Here is a 7,369-nt window from a genome sequence, read left to right as displayed (position 1 = left end):
TTGTTCCTCTATGTCTTTCCCACTAATTGATGGCCTATTTATTTTGGCTGCACGGGTGTAACTGACTGAAAGGTCATAGGCCCACCCTAAGCTTTCTGGGAATGCAGAGCCAGAGAAATGTCAGAATGCAAGTGTGAAGATATTTTCTAAATCAACCTGTTCAGAGATGTTATTTCACACCTCTGGAGCAGGTACGACTTGATCCTGGGCCTCCTGGCTTAGAGGGAAGGACACTATCACTGCACCACAAAAGCCCCAAATTTGTTCCTATATGCCCATTAATTGGTGGTCTAATCTGAGCAATGCAGTTGTACCTGTTTTGTTCATTAGTTCTGGCCAGATTGTCTCTCAGGGTTCAAGAACAAAACCATTCTCTTTCTCCAGCAATGTAATACTCTGCTTAACTAAAACTGCCACTCCTCCTTCTCTTTCCTAGTTTTCATGAACATCATGTATCTAGGAATATTTAACACTCAGTCCTGCTCTTCTTAGTCTCTATTACAGCCACATCATCAGCAATCCATGTCATCTGTGCCTGTAACTCACTAGTCTAATTGTCTATATTTGGTGTATTCACAGTTATCACTATGCAGAATATTTCAATCCTTATTTCAACTTTACCTATTAACTTACTATTCTCTATTGTAGTGTTATCTGTCTCCCGCAGTATTTTATGCGCCCTGGTATTCCTCTCTGATATTCTTTCTCCTTGCTCCCATACCGCTGAGTTAGTTTAATCCCTCCACAACAGCATTAGAAAAATGCTGCACAAGGAACTCAATCCCAGTTCTGTTCGGGTACATTTTCGCTAGAGCCTCTCCCAGTGTCGCTGAAATCTCAAGCCCTGCCTCCTGCAACAGCTTTCCAGCCACATTCATTTGTCTTATCTTCCCATTTATGTACTCATTTTTATATGGCATGAGGAGTAATCTGGATATTATTTACTAGTGAGATTTTAACAACTAATTTTCATGCTAGCTACCTAACTTCTGACTGAAGCAGTACATTTCCTTCCTATCCACACTGGTAACAATATGGACCACGACCTCTGGTTGATCACCCTCCCCAAATTATGTGTCCTGTTGCTGCTGTGACATTCTTGAGCCTGGCACTAGGAGACAACATAGCATTCTGAAGTCATGTCTGGAGCCACAGTAGCATGTGCCTTTTCCCTGGTTCTCTGCTCACCTATGCTCTATCCAATGCAATTCTTTGCTTTGCAGATGCAGCACAGAGACTCCAACCTGGAGCTCATATATCTGCAGATGGTGATACTGGCTGAACATGCTAATTTGAGTTACCTGAAATGTTCATGAATCCCTCACCAACATTCCCCATGCCTGAGCTGCTATGCTTTAAGTTGTACTTTTAGACTATTATTATAAACTAATGATTAAAGAGTAGAAAGCAGAATTACTCCCCAAACAACTCCCCTTGGACTAATGATTAAAGAGTAGAAAGCAGAATTACTCCCCAAACAACTCCCCTTGGACCTATAAATCGGATACTTAAGGGTAAGGGCAAGAACCAATTCCTACGGGACAAAAATGGTTTTAAAAATAAAGCAGCACCTCCTTCCAATTCTCTTTTAACTCCCTCATCTCACCCATCTCTTGGCACTCTGTTCAAGTCACCCTCCATGTTAAATTGCACTGGGACACTATGTTTTGAACTGAAGAATTTTCTGAGTCCCCAGTTAAAAAAAACAAACATTTAAAATCAGCTTCCTTAATTAACTGTTGCTATCAAACAGTTTATAGTGGACCTTTATCTGAGCATGACCCACCATTTTAAGTTATACAGAGTTTAGTTAAGCTGGAATTATAAAGACATTGTAATTTTTTAATGCCAGGTATTAAAACAAGTGTATAAATCAAAATATCAATATAATTCTCACGTTCACTGTGCCCCTCACAGGGCAGACTCTAATGCAGACCCTGGAAGGAGCTCTTCAGTCACAGGGAGAAGGTGACTGAGGAGGATGCTTGTAATAACTTTCCCTGTGGCTGATAACAGGGCAATTACGGTGTAGCTACTGCTGTTAGGCCTATCACTTTTCTTGAAGGAAGTCACAATTACGGCATTTCTGACATCTCCTGGCATAATTGCCTTCCCTCTGATGTAGGAAATGAGCTCATGTAATAATATTAATAGTGCTTCTCTACCGTATTTTAGCACTTTACTGGGGATCCTACTTGCCCCTGATGCCTTGTTGTTCTTTAGCTGTCAAATGGCCTTTTCTATCTCCAGGTTGCGGTTGTGTTGAAATGGTGGTAAGATGAAGTAAGGATATCTGTGTTAAAGACAGTCTCTCTCAAAGAGATTTTCAACATGCTCCTTCCAGCAAGTGCTGACAGGCTGTCTACCTATGCCTCAGAGACTTGGCCAGCATGGAGTTGGGCTTGGGTGTATGGATCATATAGTCTTCATTATGCTAAAAGTATCAGGCACATCATGGCTACCAGCTAACCACTGCATCTTCTGTGCTCTCTCCATCCATCATTTCGTCAGAGGATTTGTTTTGCTGGGCCTCAGCCTTCAGCCATCTCTGGAACTAATTTAAAGTTTTTCAAGTTGAGTTGCTGTTTCAAACTCAAAGATGCATGTGTTTGTGACCTAGTAACTCCTGGACCGTCCCACTGAACACAGTCTTATCAGGGAGCATCTCCTCATAGATACATATTGTGGAGACCTTGAGGCAATTAAGGTTCAGTGAACACTCTATGTCACTAGAAGCCATCAGGATGGTGGTGGTGTGTGGGCAGGATGGTCGTCAGGTGTGGGCGGGATGGTGGCGAGGTGTGAGTAGGATGGTGGCAAGGTGTGGGTGGGATGGTGGCGAGGTGTGAACAGGATGGTGGCAAGGTGTGACTTTTGGCAATGATGGGACATAGCATTTGCAGGAGTTGGCAGTTTGGGAGAATGGGAAGATGTTTTTACAACCTAAAGATAAAGACCAATGAATACAAATTACTGCTATACAGCTTCTCGCAAATCAGTGAAATACCGTCATTTAATACCTTAATCATAACCATGATTTGGGAGATGCCGGTGTTGGACTGGGGTGTACAAAGTTAAAAATCACACAGCACCAGGTTATAGTCCAACAGGTTTAATTGAAAGCACACTAGCTTTCAGAGCGTTGCTCCTTCATCAGGTGGTAGTGGAGGGCTCAATCCTAACACACTGAATTTATAGCAAAAAGTTACAGTGTGATGTAACTGAAATTATACATTGAAAAATTGATTGTCTGTTAAGCCTTTCATCTGTTAGAATACCGTGATAGTTTCAATTCTTTCATGTGTAAGTCACAAAGCCTTTTTTTAAAAAGTTGCATTCTCGGGTTAGTTGTTAACAATGGTGATAGCTAGACAATATGTTGAAAGTGTTAGCCCCTTGTGTTCTCTGTCTATGCCATGATGTTTAGATTGATTCTAATTTAAAAAGTGAGATAATGGAGTTTTACGTGAATTCATGCAGTTTTTGAGCAAAGTACAATGTAACCCTGAAAGTACAAACTCACCCCACAAAATATATGTGTGCATGTGCGTCTTTGTCTGTCTGTGTGTGTGTGTGTGTGTGTGTGGGTCTGTCTGGGTTGGGGGTTGTGAGTGTGAGAAAGTGTGTGTGTATAGTGAGTGCAGAGTGTCTTAAGACTGTGACAGGGTGCATGTGAGTGTGTCGGAGTGAGTGTGTCTGTAAGGGTGTGTGTGGGTGTCTGTGTGCGCATCTGTGTATATATGTGTGTGTGTGTGTGTGTATATATAGGAGTGTCTGTGTGTGTGTGTATAGTGCAATGGTGGTCACCTGTAATGTGACATGAACCCAAGATCCCGGTTGAGGCCCTCCCTATGGGTCTGAGGTCAAATGTCCTGGACCACTGAAGTGTTCCCCAACTGGGAGGGAACACTCTTGTCTGTTGATTGTTGTGCGGTGACCATTCATCCGTTGTCTTAGCCATTGTCAGCATCTACTGTAACCCTGTCACGGTAGGCGCTGGAAGACGTATCAGAGTGTGGACATAGATACCACCATTATGCGTGGGGACACCTCTCACCTTGTACATGGCAGGTACTCATGTGATTCAGCCTATCTTATACGTTGCAGGCAAGAATGCCCGGAAGCATGGTACATTGGGGTAACAGAGCAAAGGCTATGACAACGGATGAATGAGCACCGCACAACAATCAACAGACAGGAGCGTTCCCTCCCAGTTGGGGAACACTTCAGTGGTCCAGGACATTTGACCTCAGACCTTCGGGTGACCATTCGGGACAGGCAGCAGCGAAAAGTGGCCGAGCAGATGCTGATAGCTAAGTTCGATACCCATAGGAAGGGCCTCAACCGGGACCTTGGGTTCATGTCACATTACAGGTGACCACCATTGCACTATACACACACATACAGATACTCCTACACAAACACACACACACACAGATGCGCACACACCCCTACACCCATACATGCACCCCCTCACAGACTTAAGACACTCTGCACTCACTACACACACACACACACACAACATACACTTTCTCACACTCACAACCCCCAACCCAGATAGACACACAAACACACAGACAGACAAAGACCCACATGCACACATATATTTTGTGGGGTGAGTTTGTACTTGCAGGGTTACATTGTACTTTGCTCAAAAAGTGCATGAATTCATGTAAAACTCCGTTATCTCACTTTTTAAATTAGAATCAATCTAAACATCATGGCATAGACAGAGAACACAGGGGGCTAACACCTTCAACATATTGTCTAGCTATCACCATTGTTAACAGCTAACCCGAGAATGCAACTTTTTAAAAAAAGGCTTTGTGACTTACACATGAAAGAATTGAAACTATCATGGTATTCTAACAGATGAAAGGCTTAACAGACAATCAATTTTTCAATGTATAATTTCAGTTACATCACACTAACTTTTTGCTATAAATTCAGTGTGTTAGGATTGAGCCCTCCACTATCACCTGATGAAGGAGTGTCGCTCCGAAAGCTAGTGTGCTTCCAATTAAACCTGTTGGACTATAACCTGGTGTTGTGTGATTTCTAACTTAATTATAACCACATTTTCCAGCACCTTTGGCACTGTTACAGAATGACATCACAATAGTGAATAACCCTTTAAAGGCAGAGTCCAACAATGTTAGGCTAAACTAGGCTGAACTTGAAACAAAACTAATTTTCACATTGGCTAGATTTGTTTTGTGAAACAGCTGTTATCTTGAGTAAGTTAAAATGAAGCCCACCAAGTTTGAACAATGCAATATAGTAAAAATACTATATACAGTGGTTGGTATTGAACTATTGGCTATTAAATAAAAAATTACAGCCAACTTTCATAGGTCATTGAATGAGCCAGCAACAAACTATTACAATGAACTATATTAGCATACACAATATGAGAAAAAAAACATTAAAAACTCTTTCCAGTTACCAATAATAAATTGAAACAAAAACTTGCATACAATAAGGAAAGGTTTCTCATAATAATAGTTCATTCTTTAACAGCAAAAAACTGAATTAAATTTTCTGTCTATTTCCATTGCTTTAAAGTTAAAATCCCTATATTGCAGTGCTGAGAATTGTACAATATGCACATATAAAAATTTACTATGAATAAGCAAAAGCATGTAACCAATCTCCACATTAACAGCATCTCATAAATCAAATTGCACATTGTAATTTTAGCAGCATATTTATACCAATTAAGGTATGGGATATAATAAACAGGTGCAACTTTGAACAGTTTCTCTTTTGAAATATCTCCTTGTTTACTAATATATACTAAATTTACATATTGACAGAAAATAGAATTTCATTCTAACAATGGTGGTTCTGAGAGACTGATACCAGGTGTGGCATGAAACTGCTACAGCTTACTCAAATGTTCCACTTTGGTGATATGCTTGCAGTTTATTGTTATTTTGCAACGACAAGTAAAGTCTTGAATTATCAGTTCACAGCTTTAGCGATTTCTTTAGGGATGCCAGATTCGTTTCACTGGCAATAGTGAAAATTTCAATTACCAAAATCTGCCAACACTTGGAGTGCTGTTACTTGCTGGCTGATCATATTCTGCTTTGCCATTCTTTGAATAATTAGTAACACCTTGTGGTATTTGATAAAATACACTACAAGGGTGTAGTCCATTACCGTTAGGAATGTTGGGTTCAATGTGAGAATCAGTCACTTGAGAAGACAAAGGTGGTTTTGTTAAAGATGTTACTGGCACATTATAGGAAGCTTCTTTTGAGCATTGATTCTTTCTTGTAGAAGAACTGAGGTGTTGCACTTTGTCAACAATTGGGGTTGCATATACTGGTTCCTGATTAGTTAAAGGTTCTGCATATTCATGTTGGTTTTCAACAAGTGGGATGACATAATGGCACATTGAATCTGTTCCACCAATTCCATCATCGTCGTCTGTGTCGATTGGTTTAAAGGTGGAGCCTTTTCTCGCCACTCTTACTGTTCCAAACATCACGGAGAGCTGGTAATCTTCAAAACAAAGGCCAAATCAAACACTTAGTGCATAATTTCACTCCTCCATACTATTTCACACCGTAAGACAACATTTCTCAGCCTTAATACACAAATAGATTTTAGAGCTGTTTTCATGGTTATCATTTATGGGACTTCCCAAGAAAGGAATTCTGTACAATGTGTAAGCAATTGCGATCTCAAAAGTATTAGAAGTACTTGGGTTTCGACATGCAGCCAGTAAGAAATGCATAAGTTTGCTTTGGTTTTATCAGTTTAAGGTTATGGGCTTCACTGACTGTGCCAGCATTTTTTTGCCTATCCATACTGGGCATGTGATTAGTTTCTTTTTCTAGTTTTTTTTGAATCCCTACACTGTGGAAACAGGCCCTTCGGCCCTACAAGTCCACACCGACCTTCCAGAGATATCCCACCCAAACCCATTCCCCATTACTTTACTTTCACTCCTAACCTATACATCATATGGGCAATTTAGCATGACCAATTCATCTATCCTGCACATCTTTGGATTGTGGGAGGAAACTGGAGCACCCGGAGGAAACCCACACAGACATAGGAGAATGCACAAACTCAAAGGTTATGAGTAAGAAATAATCAAAACCTTAAAGACATTGTGATTACATCTAAGATTTCATACACTTCTCAGGTGTGCAAAGCTAATTTTAATTTTATAAACAGCATTTTTACATTAGATTAGTAGTAATATACAGATTCCTTCAAATATGTTACAGGTCAACCTTTTCAATTAAAAGGATTATAGATGCTGGAAATCTGAAATAAAAACTCCAGAGCTGGAGAAACCTATGAAGTCTAGCAGCATCTGTGAACAGAGAAGGTACTTAAGAAGGCATATATG

General features: G+C 40.4%; 1 protein-coding gene across 1 annotated transcript in view; it reads right to left on the bottom strand.

Annotated features, from left to right (window-relative positions):
• Nucleotides 1-5,081: 5,081 nt before the first annotated feature.
• dcbld1 (discoidin, CUB and LCCL domain containing 1) overlaps nucleotides 5,082-7,369 on the bottom strand; it is a 106,444-nt gene continuing 104,156 nt past the window's right edge. Inside the window, exon 15 of the mRNA XM_072555827.1 lies at nucleotides 5,082-6,510. Coding sequence (XP_072411928.1) covers nucleotides 6,035-6,510 — 476 coding nt within the window. The 3' untranslated portion in view covers nucleotides 5,082-6,034. The remainder of the gene's footprint in view (nucleotides 6,511-7,369) is intronic.

The sequence above is a fragment of the Chiloscyllium punctatum genome, chromosome 3 (genome assembly GCF_047496795.1).
Source record: "Chiloscyllium punctatum isolate Juve2018m chromosome 3, sChiPun1.3, whole genome shotgun sequence".
Classification (NCBI taxonomy): domain Eukaryota; kingdom Metazoa; phylum Chordata; class Chondrichthyes; order Orectolobiformes; family Hemiscylliidae; genus Chiloscyllium; species Chiloscyllium punctatum.
Note: the sequence above shows the minus strand (reverse complement) of the source record. Positions and strands in the feature narration are given on the sequence as shown.